Source organism: Chiloscyllium plagiosum, unplaced genomic scaffold (assembly GCF_037043375.1).
Source record: "Chiloscyllium plagiosum isolate Xiang-an unplaced genomic scaffold, Cpla_swu_hap1 HiC_scaffold_7, whole genome shotgun sequence".
Lineage (NCBI taxonomy): Eukaryota > Metazoa > Chordata > Chondrichthyes > Orectolobiformes > Hemiscylliidae > Chiloscyllium > Chiloscyllium plagiosum.
Genome location: NW_028270145.1, coordinates 23,487,383 through 23,512,928, shown reverse-complemented (window position 1 = coordinate 23,512,928; position 25,546 = coordinate 23,487,383). Strand labels below are relative to the sequence as shown.

Here is a 25,546-nt window from a genome sequence, read left to right as displayed (position 1 = left end):
TCAAAAATGACAAACATCAAACAGCTACAGTTAGCAATTATAGTTACATTTCAATTTATTTTGGCATGTGAGTGTTGTAGATAAGGATACCATTTATTTCACTTGAGAAGATATTGGCAAGTAACCTGTTTGAATTGTTAAGTACATGGGGTAACTACAGGTACAGTTCTGGCAGAAAAAGATTTCCAGCGACTCTGAAGGAATACCGATATATTTCCATGTCAGGATGGTGAGTGGCTTGAAGGGGAACTTGCAAATGGTGGTGTTCCCATGTATCTGCCTCCCTAGTCCTTCTAGATGATAAATGTTGGTGGTTTGGAAGGTGTTGGTGAATTCACCAACGAGTCTTGGTGAATTTCTGCAGCGCATCTTATAGATGGTACGCACTGTGTGCCAGGTGTGGAAGGAGTGGATGTCAATGGAGTGCCAATCAAGCAGGCATCCACCTGGATGGAGTCAAGCTGTAAACAATACATGGGCGATATATTGTTTATAATCTTTCTGGGGGAATTTAGCTGCTGTCTTTTGCACCAAAATTTCCTGACATGCTCCTCTGATGTGACAGTCTAATGTTTCATTTCTTTCCGTCTCTAGTTCAAATCCCACTTTCTTTTATTCCATAGGAGTCCTCACTCGATTATGAAGAGTTCGATCACCATGTGAGTCAGTGTCATGATTCTTTTATTCATGCGGTTGAAGTAAAAATGCTGTTTGTTCATATACTGTAAGTTACAGAGTCAGAGTGAGGTTTAAAAACAATCAGCACACTGTTAGATTGCACAGAGTCTGATATCAGGGAGTGCCAAGCAGTCCCAGCCTCACTGCAACATGTCTGACCTCCAGTCACGTCTCACACACTCACACTCCCTGTCATACTCCATGTCACACACCATCACATGTGCTCTCTGTCACACACCACCTCACACACTCCTTGTAACACATTATCTCACAGACTCCCTGTCACACTCCATCTTACACACTCCTTGTCACACTCCATGTCACACACTCCCTGTCACACACAACCTCACACACTCCTTGTCACACATCATCTCACACACTCCTTGTCACACACCATCTCACACACCCCTTGTCACACACCATCTCACACACTCCCTGTCACACTCCATCTTACACACTCCTTGTCACACTCCATCTCACACACTCCCTGTCACACACAACCTCACACACTCCTTGTCACACATCATCTCACACACTCCTTGTCACACACCATCTCACACACTCCCTTGTCACACACCATCTCACACACTCCCAGTCACACACCACCTCATATGCTCCCAGTCACACACCGTCTCACACACTCCTTGTCACACACCATCTCACACACTCCTTGTCACACATCATCTCACACTCCCTGTCACACACCATCTCATACGCTCCATGTCACACACTATCTTACACACTCCCTGTCACACACCATCTCACACACTCCCTGTCACACACTATCTTACGCACTTCCTGTCACACACCATCTCCCACACTGCTTATCACACACTATCTTACACACTACCTGTCACACACCATCTCACACACATCCTGTCACACACTATCTCATACGCTCCCTGTCACACACTATCTTACACACTACCTGTCACACACCATCTCACACACATCCTGTCACACACTATCTCATACGCTCCCTGTCACACACTATCTTACACACTCCCTGTCACACACCATCTCACACACTCCCTGTCACACACTATCTTACGCACTTCCTGTCACACACCATCTCACACACTGCTTGTCACACACTATCTTACACACTCCCTGTCACACACCATCTCATACACTTCCTGTCACACACCATCTCACACTCCCTTTCACACACTATCTTAAACACTCCCTGTCACACACCATCTCACACACTCTCTGTCACATACCATCTCACACACTCCCTGTCACACACCATCTCATACACTCCCTGTCACACACCATTTCACACACTCCCTGTCACACACCATCTCACACACTCCCTGTCACATACCATCTTACACATTCCTTGTCACACACCATCTCACACACTCCCTGTCACACACAATCTCACACACTCCCTGTCACACACCATCTTACACACTCCTTGTCACACACCATCTCACACTCCCTGTCACACACCATCTCATATGCTCCCTGTCACACACCACCTCACACACTCCCTGTCACACACCATCTCACACACTCCTTGTCACACACTGTCTTACACACTCCCTTTCACACACCGTCTCACACATTCCCTGTCACAGACTATCTCATACGCTCCCTGTCACACACTATCTTACACACTCCCTGTCACACACTATCTCACACACTCCCTGTCACACACTATCTCACACACTCCCTGTCACACACCATCTCATACACTCCCTGTCACACACCATTTCACACACTCCCTGTCACACACCATCTCACACACTCCCTGTCACATACCATCTTACACATTCCTTGTCACACACCATCTCACACACTCCCTGTCACACACAATCTCACACACTCCCTGTCACACACCATCTTACACACTCCTTGTCACACACCATCTCACACTCCCTGTCACACACCATCTCATATGCTCCCTGTCACACACCACCTCACACACTCCCTGTCACACACCAACTCACACACTCCTTGTCACACACTGTCTTACACACTCCCTTTCACACACCGTCTCACACACTCCCTGTCACAGACTATCTCATACGCTCCCTGTCACACACTATCTTACACACTCCTTGTCACACACTATCTTACACACTCCCTGTCACACACCATCTCTCACACTCCCTGTCACACACCACCTCACACACTCCCTGTCACACACCACATCACACACTCCCTGTCACACACCGCCTCACACACTCCCTGTCACACACCATCTTACACACTCCTTGTCACACACCATCTTACACACTCCTTGTCATACACCATCTCACACACTCCCTGTCACACACAATCTCATACGCTCCCTGTCACATACCATCTTATACATTCCTTGTCACACACCATCTCACACACTCCCTGTCGCACACCATCTTACACACTCCTTGTCACACACCATCTTGCACACTCCCTGTCACACACCATCTCACACACTCCTTGTCACACACCATCTCACACACTCCCTGTCACACACCATCTCATACGCTCCCTGTCACACACCACCTCACACACTCCCAGTCACACACCATCTCACACACTCCCTATCACACACAATCTCAAACGCTCCATGTCACACAATATCTTACGCACTCCCTGTCACACACCATCTTACACACTCCCTGTCACACACAATCTTATACGCTCCCTGTCACATACCATCTTACACATTCCTTGTCACACACCACCTCACACACTCCCTGTCACACACCATCTTACACACTCCCTGTCACACATCATCTCACATACTCCCTGTCACACACCATCTCACACACTCCCTGTCACACACCATCTTACACACTCCTTGTCACACACCATCTCACACACTCCCTGTCACACACCATCTTGCACACTCCCTGTCACTCACCACCTCACACACTCCCTGTCACACACCATCCTACACACCCCTTGTCACACACCATCTCACACACTCCCTGTCACACACCATCTCACACACTCGTTGTCACACACTATCTTACAGACTCCCTGTCACACACCATCTCACACACTCATTGTCACACACTATCTTACAGACTCCCTGTCACACACCATCTCACACACTCCCTGTCACACACCCTCTCACACACTCCCTGTCACATACCATCTTACACACTCCCTGTCACACACCATCTCACACTCCCTGTCACACACAATCTCATACGCTCCCTGTCACACACTATCTTACACCCTCCCTGTCACACACCATCTCACACACTCCCTGTCACACACCATCTCACACACTCCTTGTCACACACTATCTTACACACTCCCTGTCACACACCATCTCACACACTCCCTGTCACACACCATCTCACACACTCCCTGTCACATACCATCTTACACACTCCCTGTCACACACCATCTCACACTCCCTGTCACACACAATCTCATACGCTCCCTGTCACACACTATCTTACACACTCCCTGTCACACACCATGTCACACACAATCTCAAATGCTCCCTGTCACACACTATCTTACACACTCCCTGTCACACACCATCTCACACACTCCCTGTCACACACTATCTCACACACTCCCTGTCACATACCATCTTACACATTCCTTGTCACACATCATCTCACATAATCCCTGTCACACACCATCTCACACACTCTCTGTCACACACTATCTTACGCACTCCCTGTCACACACCATCTTACACATTCCTTGTCACATACCATCTCTCACACTCCCTGTCACACACTATCTTACGCACTCCCTGTCACACACCATCTCACACACTCCCTGTCACACACCATCTCACACACTCCCTGTCACACACAATCTCATACGCTTCCTGTCACATACCATCTTACACATTCCTTGTCACACACCATCTCACACACTCCCTGTCACACACCATCTCACACACTCCTTGTCACACACTATCTTACACACTCCCTGTCACATACCATCTTGCACACTCCTTGTCAGACACCATCTTACACACTCCCTGTCACACACAATCTGATACGCTCCTTGTCACATACCATCTTACACACTCCCTGTCACGCACCATCTCACACATTCCTTGTCACACACCATCTCACACACTCCCTGTCACACACCATCTCACACACTCCTTGTCACACACTATCTTACACACTCCCTGTCACATACCATCTTGCACACTCCTTGTCAGACACCATCTTACACACTCCCTGTCACACACAATCTGATACGCTCCTTGTCACACACCATCTTACACACCCCTTGTCACACACCATCTCACACACTCCCTGTCACACACCATCTCACACACTCCTTGTCACACACTATCTTACACACTCCCTGTCACACACCATCTCTCACACTCCCTGTCACACACCATCTCACACACTCCCTGTCACATACCATCTTACACACTCCCTGTCACACACAATCTCATACGCACCCTGTCACACACCATCTCACACACTCCCTGTCACACACAATCTCAAATGCTCCCTGTCACACACTATCTTACACACTCCCTGTCACACACCATCTTACACACTCCCTGTCACACACAATCTCATACGCTTCCTGTCACATGCCATCTTACACATTCCTTGTCACACACCGTCTCACACACTCCCTGTCACACACCATCTCACACACTCCTTGTCACACACTATCTTACACACTCCCTGTCACACACCATCTCACACATTCCTTGTCACACACTATCTTACGCACTCCCTGTCACACACCATCTCACACACTCCCTGTCACACACAATCTCATACGCTCCCTGTCACACACTATCTTACACACTCCCTGTCACACACCATGTCACACACAATCTCTAATGCTCCCTGTCACACACTATCTTACACACTCCCTGTCACACACCATCTCACACACTCCCTGTCACACACAATCTCATACGCTCCCTGTCACATACCATCTTACACATTCCTTGTCACACACCATCTCACACACTCCATGTCACACACCATCTTACACACTTCTTGTCACACACCATCTCACACACTCCCTGTCACACACCATCTCACACACTCCCTGTCACACACTATCTTACGCACTCCCTGTCACACACCATCTTACACATTCCTTGTCACATACCATCTCTCACACTCCCTGTCACACACTATCTTACACACTCCCTGTCACATACCATCTTGCACACTCCTTGTCAGACACCATCTTACACACTCCCTGTCACACACAATCTGATACGCTCCTTGTCACATACCATCTTACACATTCCTTGTCACACACCATCTTACACACTCCCTGTCACGCACCATCTCACACACTCCCTGTCACACACCATCTCATACACTCCCTGTCACACACCATTTCACACACTCCCTGTCACACACCATCTCACACACTCCCTGTCACATACCATCTTACACATTCCTTGTCACACACCATCTCACACACTCCCTGTCACACACAATCTCACACACTCCCTGTCACACACCATCTTACACACTCCTTGTCACACACCATCTCACACTCCCTGTCACACACCATCTCATATGCTCCCTGTCACACACCACCTCACACACTCCCTGTCACACACCATCTCACACACTCCTTGTCACACACTGTCTTACACACTCCCTTTCACACACCGTCTCACACACTCCCTGTCACAGACTATCTCATACGCTCCCTGTCACATACTATCTTACACACTCCTTGTCACACACTATCTTACACACTCCCTGTCACACACCATCTCTCACACTCCCTGTCACACACCACCTCACACACTCCCTGTCACACACCACCTCACACACTCCCTGTCACACACCATCTTACACACTCCTTGTCACACACCATCTTACACACTCCTTGTCATACACCATCTCACACACTCCCTGTCACACACAATCTCATACGCTCCCTGTCACATACCATCTTATACATTCCTTGTCACACACCATCTCACACACTCCCTGTCGCACACCATTTACACACTCCTTGTCACACACCATCTTGCACACTCCCTGTCACACACCATCTCACACACTCCTTGTCACACACCATCTCACACACTCCCTGTCACACACCATCTCATACGCTCCCTGTCACACACCACCTCACACACTCCCAGTCACACACCATCTCACACACTCCCTATCACACACAATCTCAAACGCTCCATGTCACACAATATCTTACGCACTCCCTGTCACACACCATCTTACACACTCCCTGTCACACACAATCTTATACGCTCCCTGTCACATACCATCTTACACATTCCTTGTCACACACCACCTCACACACTCCCTGTCACACACCATCTTACACACTCCCTGTCACACATCATCTCACATACTCCCTGTCACACACCATCTCACACACTCCCTGTCACACACCATCTTACACACTCCTTGTCACACACCATCTCACACACTCCCTGTCACACACCATCTTGCACACTCCCTGTCACTCACCACCTCACACACTCCCTGTCACACACCATCCTACACACCCCTTGTCACACACCATCTCACACACTCCCTGTCACACACCATCTCACACACTCATTGTCACACACTATCTTACAGACTCCCTGTCACACACCATCTCACACACTCATTGTCACACACTATCTTACAGACTCCCTGTCACACACCATCTCACACACTCCCTGTCACACACCCTCTCACACACTCCCTGTCACATACCATCTTACACACTCCCTGTCACACACCATCTCACACTCCCTGTCACACACAATCTCATACGCTCCCTGTCACACACTATCTTACACCCTCCCTGTCACACACCATCTCACACACTCCCTGTCACACACCATCTCACACACTCCTTGTCACACACTATCTTACACACTCCCTGTCACACACCATCTCACACACTCCCTGTCACACACCATCTCACACACTCCCTGTCACATACCATCTCACACACTCCCTGTCACACACCATCTCACACTCCCTGTCACACACAATCTCATACGCTCCCTGTCACACACTATCTTACACACTCCCTGTCACACACCATGTCACACACAATCTCAAATGCTCCCTGTCACACACTATCTTACACACTCCCTGTCACACACCATCTCACACACTCCCTGTCACACACTATCTTACACACTCCCTGTCACACACCATCTCACACACTCCCTGTCACACACAATCTCATACGCTCCCTGTCACATACCATCTTACACATTCCTTGTCACACATCATCTCACATAATCCCTGTCACACACCATCTCACACACTCTCTGTCACACACTATCTTACGCACTCCCTGTCACACACCATCTTACACATTCCTTGTCACATACCATCTCTCACACTCCCTGTCACACACTATCTTACGCACTCCCTGTCACACACCATCTCACACACTCCCTGTCACACACAATCTCATACGCTTCCTGTCACATACCATCTTACACATTCCTTGTCACACACCATCTCACACACTCCCTGTCACACACCATCTCACACACTCCTTGTCACACACTATCTTACACACTCCCTGTCACATACCATCTTGCACACTCCTTGTCAGACACCATCTTACACACTCCCTGTCACACACAATCTGATACGCTCCTTGTCACATACCATCTTACACATTCCTTGTCACACACCATCTTACACACTCCCTGTCACGCACCATCTCACACATTCCTTGTCACACACCATCTCACACACTCCCTGTCACACACCATCTCACACACTCCTTGTCACACACTATCTTACACACTCCCTGTCACATACCATCTTGCACACTCCTTGTCAGACACCATCTTACACACTCCCTGTCACACACAATCTGATACGCTCCTTGTCACACACCATCTTACACATTCCTTGTCACACACCATCTTACACACTCCCTGTCACGCACCATCTCACACACTCCCTGTCACACACCATCTCACACACTCCTTGTCACACACCATCTCACACTCCCTGTCACACACTATCTTACACACTCCCTGTCATACACCATCTTACACACTCCCTGTCACACACCATCTCACACACTCCCTGTCACACACCATCTTACACACCCCTTGTCACACACCATCTCACACACTCCCTGTCACACACCATCTCACACACTCCTTGTCACACACTATCTTACACACTCCCTGTCACACACCATCTCTCACACTCCCTGTCACACACCATCTCACACACTCCCTGTCACATACCATCTTACACACTCCCTGTCACACACAATCTCATACGCACCCTGTCACACACCATCTCACACACTCCCTGTCACACACAATCTCAAATGCTCCCTGTCACACACTATCTTACACACTCCCTGTCACACACCATCTCACACACTCCCTGTCACACACCATCTCACACACTCCTTGTCACACACTATCTTACGCACTCCCTGTCACACACCATCTCACACACTCCCTGTCACACACAATCTCATACGCTCCCTGTCACACACTATCTTACACACTCCCTGTCACACACCATGTCACACACAATCTCAAATGCTCCCTGTCACACACTATCTTACACACTCCCTGTCACACACCATCTCACACACTCCCTGTCACACACAATCTCATACGCTCCCTGTCACATACCATCTTACACATTCCTTGTCACACACCATCTCACACACTCCATGTCACACACCATCTTACACACTTCTTGTCACACACCATCTCACACACTCCCTGTCACACACCATCTCACACACTCCCTGTCACACACTATCTTACGCACTCCCTGTCACACACCATCTTACACATTCCTTGTCACATACCATCTCTCACACTCCCTGTCACACACTATCTTACACACTCCCTGTCACATACCATCTCACACACTCCCTGTCACACACCATCTCACACACTCCCTGTCACACACTATCTTACGCACTCCCTGTCACACACCATCTCACACACTCCCTGTCACACACCATCTCACACACTCCCTGTCACACACAATCTCATACGCTTCCTGTCACATACCATCTTACACATTCCTTGTCACACACCATCTCACACACTCCCTGTCACACACCATCTCACACACTCCTTGTCACACACTATCTTACACACTCCCTGTCACATACCATCTTGCACACTCCTTGTCAGACACCATCTTACACACTCCCTGTCACACACAATCTGATACGCTCCTTGTCACATACCATCTTACACATTCCTTGTCACACACCATCTTACACACTCCCTGTCACGCACCATCTTACACACTCCCTGTCACGCACCATCTCACACACTCCCTGTCACACACCATCTCACACACTCCTTGTCACACACCATCTCACACTCCCTGTCACACACTATCTTACACACTCCCTGTCACACACCATCTCACACACTCCCTGTCACACACCATCTTACACACTCCCTGTCACACACCATCTCACACACTCCTTGTCACACACTATCTTACACACTCCCTGTCACACACCATCTCACACACTCCCTGTCACACACCATCTCACACACTCCTTGTCACACACTATCTTACACACTCCTTGTCACACACTATCTTACACACTCCCTGTCACACACCATCTCTCACACTCCCTGTCACACACCATCTCACACACTCCCTGTCACATACCATCTCACACACTCCCTGTCACACACCATCTCACACACTCCCTGTCACACACAATCTCAAATGCTCCCTGTCACACACTATCTTACACACTCCCTGTCACACACCATCTCACACACTCCCTGTCACACACCATCTCACACACTCTCTGTCACACACTATCTTACGCACTCCCTGTCACACACCATCTCACACACTCCCTGTCACACACAATCTCATACGCTTCCTGTCACATGCCATCTTACACATTCCTTGTCACACACCATCTCACACACTCCCTGTCACACACCATCTCACACACTCCTTGTCACACACTATCTTACACACTCCCTGTCACACACCATCTCACACACTCCCTGTCACACACCATCTCACACACTCCCTGTCACACACCATCTCACACACTCCCTGTCACACACAATCTCATACGCTCCCTGTCACATACCATCTTACACATTCCTTGTTACACACCATCTCACACACTCCCTGTCACACACCATCTTACACACTCCCTGTCACACACAATCTCATACGCTCCCTGTCACACACCATCTCACACACTCCCTGTCACACACAATCTCAAATGCTCCCTGTCACACACTATCTTACACACTCCCTGTCACACACAATCTCATACGCTCCCTGTCACACACCATCTCACACACTCCCTCTCACACACAATCTCAAATGCTCCCTGTCACACACTATCTTACACACTCCCTGTCACACACAATCTCATACGCTCCCTGTCACACACCATCTCACACACTCCCTGTCACGCACCATCTCTCACGCTCCCTGTCACATACCATCTCACACACTCCCTGTCACGCACTATCTCATATACTCCCTGTGACATACTCCCTGTCATACTCCATGTCACACACCATCTCGCACACTCCCTGTCACACAATATCTCACCCAATCTCTGTCCCATTCCTTGTCCCACTCCATCTTACACTCCACTGTCACATACTCTATGTCACACACTCCATGTCACACTCACTGACACATACTCCCTGTCAAAATCTGTACTCTTCCTGTCACACACTCATGGTCTGACTCTCCCTGTAACACTCACTCTGTCACGTTCATCACACTCTCCATCACTCTTGCTGTCAGTCTCTGTCACACATTCCCTGTCACACCCCTGTCTCTGTAGTTATGTCCCTCCCTGCCACACTTCCTCCCTCTCATACCTACATTGTAATCCAGAGTCCCAAGCTAATGGTGTGAGGAAATGGCTTCACCTCTCACCGTGGCACATTGAAATTGAAGTTCAGTTTTAAAATCTGGAATAAAAAGCTAGGCTAATCATGGCGATGTAACTGTTGTCAATTGTTGCTAAGAAACAATCTGGTTCACTTCAGGGAAGGAAACTGTCATCCTGACCCAGTCCGGCCTACATTTGACTCTAGACCCACAGCAATGTGGTTGACTCTTAACTGCCCTCTGTGCAATTAGGGATGGGCAATGGACACTGGTCTAGCCAGCAACACCTTCATCCCATGAATGAATGTAAGAGATTGGTCCTCTCCCATTCTATTGCACTCCCTGTTCCTGCTGCTCCCCCAGAGCCTGACTGCAGTCTGTTGAGCTCAAACTCCTGATGCCCTTTACAAAACCCTTGCCAACTTTGCCCTGATCATGGCCAGCCCCTTCCCCCAGACTGGAGAGTCAGGTTTACACTGTGCACACTTCTGCTTCTGGGCAGTGCGGTGCATTATTCCCTTTTCCTAACTCCCCCCCAGCCCCTGCAGTGGGCAATTGCTCATTCAGATTACGTATCCCGGTAACGTCCTGTACACCGCAGAGTGCCAGAACCATCAAATGGGGTGGGGGAGGTGGGGGGAGTGCGACCTACACTCAATGACCTGGAGACTAGGCCTCCACTGTGGATGCAGGCCCGGAGCCTGACCCAGTCAGGTTGGCCGCTGTGAGGCCCCACTGATTGAAATGGCTGGGTGGGCGGTGGCTGGGAAGGGGAGGGGGAGTTGCAGCTCCTTTAAAGCTGACCTGCCGGCCTTCCCAGCCCCAAAGGGCTCTCACACTGAGTGAGGCATCGGATTGAGGAAAGCCAAAACCCAAACTGCGGACGCCAGAGATCGGACCGAGGAAACAGGAATCGTTGGAGAGACTCGGCACACCGGTGGAGAGAGAAAGCACGGCCGACATTCCGGGAGATCCGGTGACCTTCCTTTGGAAGCCGCCTGGAAATGTTGGCTCCGCATTCTCTCTCCGCACGGATCTCCACCGAGTCCCTCCAGTGCTCCCGTCCTCCTCCCAACCCCAGGCCCAGGCCAGCTGCCCTGCCCCCTGTGGCGATCGTGGGTTGACAAACAGAGGTGGGTAGGTCAGGGGGGAATGAAACACAAGACCACTGCCCTCTCAACCAGTTGGATTGTTGATTGTGCCAAGCTGCTGTTTCACTCTTTCAATTCTGCCTTTCCCTCCACAGGCAACACACCACCGTCCAAGGGAAGAGGTCGCGGTGAGTTAGGTATTTGATTTTATCTGAAGTTGACTGTGTCCAGGCTTTCAGCCAGCCCCGAAATGGCTGGGGCTGCGCGGGCTGGCATAGTGCGATCCCAAACCACACTGCCGTCAGGGAGCGCTCGACTGGGGACCGCGATCTATTAAAAGGGATCTAAGGGACAACTTTTTTACACAGAGGGTGGTGTATGTATGGAATGAGCTGCCAGAGGAAATGGTGGAGGCTGGTACAATTACAACATTTAAAAGGCATCTGGATGGGTATATGAATAGGAAGGGTTTGGAGGGATTTGGGCCAAGTGCTGGCAAATGGGATTTGATTCGTTTGGGATATCTGGTCGGCATGGATGAGTTGGACTGAAGGGTCTGTTTCTGTGCTGTCCATCTCTATGACCCTATGACATTAACATATGGGCTGGACATTAAAGCCAACCCCACTTCCCTCACGTCAGTCTCCCTTGTGTCACATCCTGCCCCCTAGACAGAAGATTGCAGATTCAATTCCACTCAGGAGCCCTGAGTAGATAACCCAAGATCCAACTCCCTGTACAGTACTGATGGAGTGCTCCACTGCAAGATGGGCTGTCTTTTGACGAGATGTTAAAATAAGACTCAGCCTCCTCTCTCAAGTTGGCCATTACAAAATCCCACGGTATCTATGGAAGAAGACTGTGGGAGTCTGTGGGAGGGTGTAGATGAAGATCTTCATTTTTAAAAATCCCCTCCCACCCAGTGTCCTGACCAATATTTATCCCTCACCATGAGAGAATATCTGGTTATTATCTCATTGCTATTAGTGGGAGCTTGCTGTGGATGAATTGGCTTTACCTACAATGGCTGTAATTCAGAGGGACCTCATTTGGCTGTGAAGGTGTTTGGGAATGGATGTGAAGGTGCTATGTAAATGCACCTCCTTTCTGCTCTGCTGTTGTACCAAGGCGATGGCTGTGCTGACAGCCTGTTAGAAGTGTCCAGGCCCTGGGTCAGCGAAGGGGGGTAATGAATTCCTGTTGCTGTGCTGTGCGGACCGGGTGACAGCAGATGGATCTTGGCGGCTCATCCTTACGTCCAGACCTTGTTCTGCCAGGTCCATCAGACATTCCGTGTTGTGGCAAAGAAAGTGGTTTTGATGTGTCGAGTCTGTATGCATCTACGTGTAGCGTCGAAAGCCTTCATGGAGGTCTGGGCGACATTGGCAAAATATGCCAGCAAGCAGCAGACTGAAGAGGTGAGGCCATTCATCTGCGGAATCATAGACTGACTACTGCACAGAAGGAATCCATTCATCCCGCCCTGCCTGGGCTCACACTCTGTAAAAGCAACTTATCCCTTTCCTTCCCCTGTGGCCTGGTCAATGTTTCCTCTTCAAATAACCATTCCCTGATTCCCATAGTTGAACCTGCCTCCGTTCATTCACCACCCTTCACCAATAGAAAATATTTCACCATGTGACTTTGTCCAGACACCCAGTGATCTTTGAACAGCTTTCACCCCTGACCCTTATGTGAGGAGAGCCCCTGTTGATGATTCAGGTGGAATACAGCTGCCTGAGGTGGAGGAGCCTTGGAAAAGGGAAGCTGCATTGAGCTAATCGCAGGTCATCGTGGAGGCTGTGGAATGATATAAGACTGGAATTGACAGGGTTACAGGTTACGACATTAACTAATTCATGAGATTGTCTCGTCTTAATCTAATGTTCCTTCCTATTGGCTCAAATCTTCTACCAACTCACACTTACAGATACAAATATACATACACATATCCTCACACACACACAGACACAAATACACACACACATATCCTCACACACGCACAGACACAAATACACACACACATATCCTCACACACACACAGACACAAATACACACACATATCCTCACACACGCACAGACACAAATACACACACACATATCCTCACACACGCACAGACACAAATATACACACACATATCCTCACACACACACAGACACAAATACACACACACATATCCTCACACACGCACAGACACAAATATACACACACATATCCTCACACACAGACAGGCACAATACACACACAGATATCCTCACTCACAGACAGACACAAATACACACACACATATCCTCACACACGCACAGACACAAATATACACACACACATATCCTCACACACAGACACACACAAATACACACATGTATCCTCAAACACGGACAGACACAAATACACACACATATCCTCACACACGCACAGACACAAATACACACACATATCCTCACACACGCAGACACAAATACACACACACATATTCTCACACATGCACAGACACAAATACACACACACATATCCTCACACACGCACAGACACAAATACACACACACATATCCTCACTCACACGCGAAGACACAAATATACACACACATATCCTCACACATGCACAGACACAAATATACACACACATATCCTCACACATGCACAGGCACAAATACACACACACATATCCTTACACACGGACAGACACAAATATACACACACATATCCAGACTCTCACACACAGACACAAATATACACACACATATTCTCACATATGCACAGACACATATCCTCACTCACACGCACAGACACAAATACACATACACATATCCTCACACACAGACAGACACAAATATACACACACATATCCTCACACACAGACGGACACAAATATATACACACACATACACTCACTCACATGCACAGACAAAAATATACACGCACATATCCTCACATATGCACAGACACAAATACGCACACACATATCCGCACACACGCACAGACACAAATATACACACACATATCCTCACACACGCACAGACACAAATATACACATATCCTCACACACGCACAGACACAGATACACACACACATATCCTCACTCATACGCACAGACACAAATACACATACACATATCCTCACACACAGACAGACACAAATATACACACACATATCCTCACACACAGACAGACACAAATATATACACACACATACCCTCACTCACATGCACAGACACAAATATACACGCACATATCCTCACATATGCACAGACACAAATACGCACACACATATCCGCACACACGCACAGACACAAATATACACACACATATGCTCACACACGCACAGACACAAATATACACATATCCTCACACACGCACAGACACAGATACACACACACATATCCTCACTCATACGCACAGACACAAATACACACACACATATCCTCACTCGCACGCACAGACACAAAAATACACACACATCCTCACACACGCACACACAAATACACACACATATCCTCACGCACACACAGACACAAATACACAACTGACACAAATATACACACACATATCCTTACTCGCACGCACAGACACAAATATACACACACATATCCTCACACACGGATAGACACAAATACACACACACATATCCTCACACACGCACAGAGACAAATATACACACACATATCCTCACTCACATTTACAGATACAAATATACATACACATATCCTCACACAGACACAGACACAAATACACACACATATCCTCACACACGCACAGACACAAATACACACACATATCCTCACTCGCATGCACAGACACAAATACACACACACATACCCTCACACACGCAGAGACACAAATATACGCACACATATCCACACTCACACGCACAGACACAAATATATACACACATATCCTCACACACGGACAGACACAAATACACACACACATATCCTCACACATGCAGAGACACAAATATACACACACATATCCTCACACACGGATAGACACAAATACACACACACATATCCTCACACACGCACAGAGACAAATACACACACACATATCCTCACTCACATTTACAGATACAAATATACATACACATATCCTCACACATGCACAGACACAAATATACACACACATATCCTCACACACGCACAGACACAAATACACACACATATCCTCACTCGCATGCACAGACACAAATACACACACACATACCCTCACACACGCACAGACACAAATATACGCACACATATCCACACTCACACGCACAGACACAAATATATACACACATATCCTCACACACGGACAGACACAAATACACACACACATATCCTCACACATGCAGAGACACAAATATATACACACATATCCTCACACATGCACAGACACAAATATACACACACATATATCCTCACTCACACGCACAGATACAAATATACATACACTTATCCTCACTCACACGCACGGACACATGTACACACACACATATCCTCACACACGTACAAACACAAATACACACACACATATCCTCACACACTCACAGACACAATTACACTCACATGTCCTCACACGCACAGACACAAATAGACACACATATCCTCACTCACACGCACAGACACAAATACACACACACATATCCTCACACACGCACAGGCACAAATACACACACACATATCCTCACTCACATGCACAGACACAGATACACACACACATATCCTCACGCACGCACAGACACAAATACACACACAGATATCCTCACACACGCACAGACACAAGTATACGCACACAGATCCTTACTCACATGCACAGACACAAATACGCACACATATCCGCACACACAATGTGCACAGACACAAATATACACATATCCTCACACATGCATAGACACAAATACACACACACATATCCTCACTCATACGCACAGACACAAGTACACACACACATATCCTCACTCGCACGCACAGACACAAAAATGCACACACATATCCTCACACACACACACACACACAATACACACACATATCCTCACGCACACACAGACACAAATACACACACACATATCCTCACACATGGACAGACACAAATACACACACACATATCCTCACACATGCACAGACACAAATATACACACACATATCCTCACAAACGCACAGACACAAATACACACACACATATCCTCACACACGGACTGACATAAATACACACACACACATATCCTCACACACGCACAGACACAAATATATACACACACATATCCTCACTCACACGCACAGATACAAATATACACACACATATCCTCACACACGCACAGACACAAATATACACACACATATCCTCACTCACACGCACCAACACAAATATACACACACATATCCTCACTCACACGCACAGATACAAATATACATACACACATATCCTCACTTACACATGCACAGACACAAATATACACACACATATCCTCACACACGCACAGGCACAAATACACACACACATATCCTCACATGCACAGACACAAATAGACACACATATCCTCACTCACACGCACAGACACAAATACACACACACATATCCTCACTCACACGCACAGACACAGATACACACACATATCCTCACGCACGCACAGACACAAATACACACATAGATATCCTCACACACGCACAGACACAAGTATACGCACACATATCCTTACTCACATGCACAGACACAAATATACACACACATATCCTCACACACGCACAGGCACAAATACACACACACATATCCTCACTCACACGCACAGACACAGATACACACACACATATCCTCACGCACGCACAGACACAAATACACACACAGATATCCTCACACACGCACAGACACAAGTATACGCACACATATCCTTACTCACACGCACAGACACAAATATACACACACATATCCTCACACACGCACAGACACAAATATAAACACACATTTCCTAACACACATACAGAGACAAATACACACACACATATCCTCACACATGCACAAACACAAATATACACACACATATTCTCACACACGCACAGACACAAATACACACACACATATCCTCACACACGCACAGACACAAATACACACACACATATCCTCACACACACACAGACACAAATACACACACATATCCTCACACACGCACAGACACAAATACACACACACATATCCTCACACACGCACAGACACAAATATACACACACATATCCTCACACACACACAGACACAAATACACACACACATATCCTCACACACGCACAGACACAAATATACACACACATATCCTCACACACAGACAGGCACAATACACACACAGATATCCTCACTCACAGACAGACACAAATACACACACACATACCCTCACACACGCACAGACACAAATATACACACACATATCCTCACACACAGACAGACACAAATACACACATGTATCCTCACTCACATGCACAGACACAAATACACACACACATATCCTCACTCGCACGCACAGACACAAAAATACACACATATCCTCACACACGGACAGACACAAATATACACACATATATTCTCACTGACACGCACAGACACAAATATACATACACATATCCTCACTCAAACGTACAGACGAAATACACACACACACATATCCTCACTCACACGTACAGACACAAATATACACACATATCCTCACACACATATCCTCACACATGTACAGACACAAATACAGACACACATATCCTCACACACGCACAGACACAAGTATACACACATATATCCTCACTCACACGCACCGACACAAATACACACACACATATCCTCATTCACACACACAGACACAAATACACACACACATATCCTCACACACACAGACAGAAATATACACACACACATATCCTCACACACGCACAGACACAAATACACACACACATATCCTCACACACGCACAGACACAAATACACACTCACATATCCTCACACATGCACAGACACAAATATACACTCACATATCCTCACTCACACGCACCGACACAAATATACACACACATATCCTCACTCACACTTACAGACACAAATACACACACAGATATCCTCACTCACACTTACAGACACAAATACACACACACCTATCCTCACTCACACTTACAGGCACAAATACACACACAGATATCCTCACTCACACTTACAGGCACAAATACACACACAGATATCCTCATTCACACCTACAGACACAAATACACACACACGCACACATATCCTCACTCAAACGTACAGACAAAATACACACACACATATCCTCACTCACATGTACAAACACAAATGCATACACACATATCCTCACTCACACTTACAGACACAAATACACACACACATATCCTCACTCACACGTACAGACACACACACACACACACATATCCTCACACTCAGACACAAGTACACACACACATATCCTCACTCACACTTACAGACACAAATACACTCACATATATCCTCACTCACACTTACAGACACAAGTACACACATATCCTCACTCACACATACAGACACAAACACACACACATATCCTCACACACACAGACCCAAACACACACACATATCCTCACTCACACATACAGACACAAACACACACACACACATATCCTCACACACAGACACAAACACACACACATATCCTCACTCGCATGTACAGACACAAATACACACACATATATCCTCACTCACGCCTACAGACACAAATACACACACACATATTCTCACACACTTATAGACACAAATACACACACTCGCACACATATCCTCACTCACACTTACAGATACAAATACACACACACCCACATATCCTCACACACACGTACATACAATGGCACAGATATTCTTACGTGCATACATGCAGACATCCTCACACACATAGATGCAGACACCCTCTCTCTCACACACACACACACCCATGCACACACAGACACCAACACCCTCACACACACAGATATCCACACACACATAGACACACACATATCCTCTCACACACATGTGCGCACAGACACCCTCATACACAGATATTCTCACACGCATATGCATACAGACATACACACGTGTGCACAGACACTGACACCCTCACACACACCAACATACACACTTCGATACCCTCACATACACAGAGACACCCTCACATACAGATATCCTCACACAGACACCCTCACATGCACACACATACATAAAGCTATCCTAAGACGCAAACACACATACAGATATCCTCACACACCCTCAAACACATACACAGATATTCTCACACACACATGCACACGTATGCCCAGACACTGACATCCTCACACACACACATACACACACACTTCGATACTCTCACTTACACAGAGACACCCTCACATACAGATATCCATACACACACACACAGACTCCGACACCCTCACATACAGATATCCCCACACACACACAGACACAGACTCCGATACCCTCACACACATACGTACAGCTATCCTAACACGCAAACACACACGCAGATATCCTCACACACACATGCACGCATGCACACACAGATATTCTTACACACACATGCACACACAGACACACACACAAATATCTTCACATGCACACGTGTGCACAGACACTGACACCCTCACACACACACGCACACACAGAGACTCCGATACCCTCACACACACAGAGACACCCTCACATACAGATATCCCCACAAATACACACAAAGACTCCGACACCCTCACATACAGATATCCTCACACACACAGATATTCTTACATGCACACACAGAGATATTCTCACACACACACACACAGACACCATCACACACACATAGCTTAATAATATTATTCCTATGACAGGGCAACCAGAAAAGTGTAACTTATTAAAGGTCCAAGCTTCAACTACCTTACGTTGTAGTAAGGCCTACGTACTTACCACTCACTGGGTATGTAAACTTCTCCTGAATTCGTGACTGAATTAATAAGTGATGAATACCTGCAGCTTCTCCGAGCTTTGGAAAAATCCCCCAAACTTCCCACAACCTGGATTATCTCCTCTACACCTACCCCACCGAACCTCCTCATTATTTTAAAGAGCTCCATAGAATCACTCTGCGCCCCCTTCCCTTTTTGCAAATGCAGAGCCTCATCCAGTTTTATCTCTCCAGGTTGTTATAAGCTGTCCCTTCTGGTAGCTGCCTTGTCATTTAGTTCCACACTCAGCCCTGTGCCCCTCTGTGCTATCTGTCGTGCAGGCGGTGGGGTCAGAACTGTGTTTCAAGTCTGATTTAACCTTTCACCTTCCCACAAGGGTTTTACTTGTAGTTTGCTCTCCTCTCTCGATGAGCAGGGAATCCCACCAACCCCTCTTCACCTTTCCCCAGCAGTGCAGCTGTAGAAACACATTGCAATCCCATTGTAGAAGATTCTAGAACAATGTTGGCCCTCAAAATTAGTCACAAGCTACGAAGAAGCCAGTGACAATAAAAAATAAATTGTGGTGGAGTGTAAATTCTTAGACTAACATGCTAAATCAAGGTCCAGGAAGTTTGCGACTAATGGGTAATTCTACCAGAGAGCTGGCATTGACACAGAGGGCTGAACAACCGCCTTCTGTGCTCTATCACTCTATTGAGGTATGAGAGGAGTTTTGAAAAACTTGTTTATGATGCAAATAGGAGGCAATTCTACAGCACTACAAAATTAATTTGAGAAGGGTAACCTTTAACCTTAGCCGTTTGAAGTTAAGCTGTAATTGTGGGACAAGTACAGTGCCAATGTGTGAAAGGTCATTCACAATAATAGCAGACAGTATTTCTTCTTGTGACACCAAGAGTGAGCACTTGATAGGAGAGTGGGGATAAAAAGCTCTGGAATCATATTTATTAAGGAATTGTGAATGAATTCCCGGGCCACAAATATATCTCTTACAATTTGGAATTGACTGCATGCTTTGGGAGCCTAGATTTCCCTGTTGCTTTTCCCATAGCAATATCTCAGCCAATCAGAGGTGACTTGCCAGCCAATCAGCACCCTTTCCTCCTGTAGAATAAATTGTTGTGATCATTTGAAATTTGGCATTCTTGCAATGGTCCTGATGAGTGCAAAATGAAAAGCAGCAGCAACATTTCTCTCTGTCCACAGCAGTGTTTAAGAACAGTTTTCTGTTCGTTTGTACAACTTGCAGTTTTCCTGCAGGTTGTCTCTCCTTCCCTCCTGGTCCCCCACTGGACATCGAAAAGGTTAATATCTATCTTTTCATTCGAACAGGAACAAAGAGAAAGCAGCAAAGCGGCTTTTGATGTCCAGTACTTCAAGACACAACATGTAAGTCCACTCCGGCTCAACTAATGCACAGAGTGATCATTAAAAGAAAGACAAGTTAAGGCACTGGTGGGGAAGTTGTTGTGATATTTCGGTTACTACACGACAAACCATGTTGTATATTTGTTTGATCTATGCAGGGACCGTATTAGTTTCTGTGTGTGTGTGTCAGAACTTTATTTACAGTGCTTTACTATAGCTCTGCAGAAACAAAATGTCAGCTTCTAGCTCTGTATCTCTGGGTTTCTTGGGTCATAGCCCCCTGAGACTCTAAGCTCCAAAGCAACAATGGCTGCTGGGGGTTGGGGTGGGGGTGTTTCAAACTGATTTATCACAGGGCCAAGGCCCCGTTCAATGTGTTTACTTTCTATGGGGTGGACGTGGCCTAATGGACTGCCTTCTGAGGCCCACCTGCAGGTATAAAATGAAAGGCCTGTTTTCAGGTAGCTGCTCGCTTCCTGTTTAAAGATACCTTGTGTTTCTAACAACTTCACCCACACTCAACTCTCCTCCTCACCTCCGCAACACACGGTGGAGAATTCATGCTGTCACCCCCTCTCCTGCCACACACCCCCCGCCCCTCCATAGGCTCAACTACTCTTGTATCCCCCAAGTGTTGGCTCTGTGCTCAAACACAGTGTCTGAGGCACACCAGGAAGCACGACGCTACAGCTTTGGCTACTTCTCTGTGAGTCCACTTCCAGGCTTAATTCACCAGCAGGGAACCTTGTATAAAATGCAGTTCAGGAGAGTGAGCATCACTGGGAAGGCCAGCGAATGTTTCCCCCAGGATATATTTTATTCATAACACTTATCAATGTACATATCACTGGAACAATACGAACAGGAGTAGGCCAATCAGCCCATTGAGCCTGCCCTGCTGTTCAATACAATTATGGCTGATCGAATACTTCAATGTCTTTTGCCCATCCCATAACCCTGGATGCCATTAAGGAACATTCCAAGTTGACATTACACAAATCAAAATGTTCTTTCTCATGATATGTATTACTCATGGCAGTTAATAATTACAAGATTTGATCCACGTTGAACATATCGCTTGGGTGGAGTGGGGGTGTGCAGAGTTACTAGCCCCTCAGCGAATGAATGGCTGTGGTCTTTCCCCACCACTCTTGGGTCTTAGCCTGTCCCTCGGCATGTTGTCCCAGACTGTAGATGGTGGCAGTGTGCAACATTCGGTCATGGTCAACTCTATGCAGTGGGTGGCCAGGTTGGTTTTGGGGCAGACCACAGACTGAGTGGATGGCCCTCCAGCAGCAGCTGATGATTGTCTGTCTCAGTGTGTGCCCCTGGGAACGGCCTGTAGAGCTACGGAGGCCTGGCTTAGGGCAGACCTCAACAAAATAAAAACCCACTGCGTCTCTATCTCCAGAGGCTCTTTGCAAAGGCACATCCCAGGAGGTGGTGGACCATAGTTTCTTGGCTACTGCAGACACCTCGAAGGCCATGTCTGCAATTGAAGGTGCGGGGTGGGGGGCTTGGGGTGGGGGGTGGTGGTGGTGGTGGTGGTGGTAGTTACTCCTGCCATTGTCATATCTGTCGGAAGGTGTTAATGGCCTACCTTATGGAACTGCTGGAGCCCGGGTGATGAAGGTACTGTCATTGCGCTGCACTCGCATAACGTTCCGGGTCTTTTTACAATCACATCTTCCTCACCTCTGGAGCAAGTCTCTGCATCCAACCCCCAACCCCAACCCCCGTTGTCGAGCTGCACAGCACGGAAATAGACCTTTCAGCCCATCTCATCCACACCAACCAGATATCCTAAATTAACCTAGTCCCATTTGCAAGCACCTGGCCCATATCCCTTCAAACCCTTCCCATCATATACCCATCCAGATGCCTTTTAGATGTTGTAACTGTCAATGTCTCCCTCAACCTACGTGAAAGCAGAAGTGGCCAAGGCTTGTTTGTGACTGATACTCATTTTGCGTTCACAGAATAGATTTCCTATCAAAGCGATTCAGGTCGCTATGAAAACACCTGAGCAGCGGACGATGGAAGATTTGGAGCTGGTCTTGTCTTCTCTCCGATCGTTGCTGAGCATCAGATACTACAGCAAGTCCTACCAGCTCATGCTAGCCAAGATAATGCGATACGAACGGTAATGTCCTGAAGAGAAGAGAGAGAGAGAGAGAGAGAGAGATGCTTGCAGGGAAAGGGGGAAGATCTAAGCGAGTCATTCTTGCACACAGCCAGCACTGACCAATGGGCCAAGGGGCTTCCATTCTGTCCTGTTACCCTTCTGCAATTCTACAGTCAGGGGCCCAGCAGAATCAATCAGCGTTTGATCAGGCGTTTGGTGTATTGCAGTGAGACCCAGTTAATAGCCACCTCACCTCTTGTTTAATAGATCGATATCTGTGCATTGAACTTCAAACACTTGCATGGATTTTGATGTATATCTACCATTTACCACAAACACCAGTGTCTTACATTTCCCTATCCAGAAGCTAACTCCTCATTAGGGATGAACCCAGCTCTTCTTTTTAACATCAACATGTTCAGCGATGCCATGACACCCACCTCCAAGGCAGGCGGCATTTGAACCTGGGTCCCCTGGTCCAAAGGAGTAAGTGAGCACGACAGATGTTGGAGATCAGAGTCAAAGAGTGTGGTGCTGGAAAAGCACAGCCGGTTAGCTTTTCCAGCAACACATGTTTCGACTCTCCTGGTCCTAA

The 25,546-nt window shown here is 47.2% G+C and overlaps 1 protein-coding gene across 1 annotated transcript in view; it reads left to right on the top strand.

Moving 5' to 3' along the window:
- The first annotated feature begins 205 nt into the window (after positions 1–205).
- Positions 206–25,546, top strand: part of LOC122551908 (cyclic nucleotide-binding domain-containing protein 2-like) — a 64,509-nt gene continuing 39,168 nt past the window's right edge. The window contains 6 exon segments of the mRNA XM_087988597.1: positions 206–229; positions 624–659; positions 12,706–12,738; positions 13,828–13,968; positions 22,791–22,847; positions 24,806–24,969. Coding sequence (XP_087844723.1) covers positions 227–229; positions 624–659; positions 12,706–12,738; positions 13,828–13,968; positions 22,791–22,847; positions 24,806–24,969 — 434 coding nt within the window. The 5' untranslated portion in view covers positions 206–226.